General features: G+C 73.2%; 1 protein-coding gene across 1 annotated transcript in view; it reads right to left on the reverse strand.

Annotated features, from left to right (window-relative positions):
- TMEM179 (transmembrane protein 179) overlaps positions 1-740 on the reverse strand; it is an 8,771-nt gene extending 8,031 nt beyond the window's left edge. Inside the window, exon 1 of the mRNA XM_006925606.1 lies at positions 428-740. Within this exon, the coding sequence (XP_006925668.1) occupies positions 428-732 (305 nt within the window). The 5' untranslated portion in view covers positions 733-740. The remainder of the gene's footprint in view (positions 1-427) is intronic.
- Between the last annotated feature and the right edge of the window lie 62 nt (positions 741-802).

Consider the following 802-nt stretch of genomic DNA (forward strand, 5'->3'; position numbering starts at 1 on the left):
GCTCGTGGGGACAAAGCGGGGCCCTCCGCCCGTGCTCCCTCCCCGCAGCCGCGCGACGCCCTGGCGCCCTGGCCCCGGCCTGGCCCCTCGCGCCTCCACCGGAGCGGAGCGCGGCCCGAGACCGGGGTGGAGCTGTCCGCGGTGCTGACTGGCGAGGCCTGCTCCAGATGACGGTGCAGCATCCACACCCCGGGAGCTGCAGGTGGGGGTGGGGGGGACCCCTGACCTCACACAGAGGACGGGTGAGCGTCATGGTGCCTGGGCAAAGGGCAGTGTGCGTGGCCGTGGTGCGGGCCCAGGGCCTCCTGGGTCCCGGGGAGATGGAGGGACCCACGCTCCTGGGGGCGCTATGGGCACAAAAGCGGCGCCGCGCCGGGGGTGAGGGCTGCGTCTGTCGGGGCAGGGCGGCCGCGAGGCGCCCACTTACCCCTCGTGTCCCTTGCAGAGGAAGAAGAGCGTGCGCCAGGCGTGCGCGGCGGCGAGCAGCAGCGACAGGAGGCTGGCCAGCAGGCTGAAGCGGCAGGCGGCCGGCGGGCCCCACTCCTGCACGGTGAAGCGCTCGCGCTCCTGCACGGTCAGGTTGGCGCTCAGCCACATGCCCTCGGTGAACAGCAGGCAGCGGCCGCGGAAGTCGTGGCCGTGCTCGGACAGCGGCACCACCACCACGAAGCTGAACAGGAAGGCCAGGAAGTAGCAGACGCACTGCGCGAAGAGGAAATTGTTGAGCGCCATGGCCGTGCCGGGCGCGCGAGGAAGCGGCCGGAGGAGGCCGTGGGGCTGGGCGAGAGGCGCGAAGCCAGCG

Source organism: Pteropus alecto, unplaced genomic scaffold, assembly GCF_000325575.1.
Source record: "Pteropus alecto unplaced genomic scaffold, ASM32557v1 scaffold8, whole genome shotgun sequence".
In the NCBI taxonomy this organism is placed as follows: domain Eukaryota; kingdom Metazoa; phylum Chordata; class Mammalia; order Chiroptera; family Pteropodidae; genus Pteropus; species Pteropus alecto.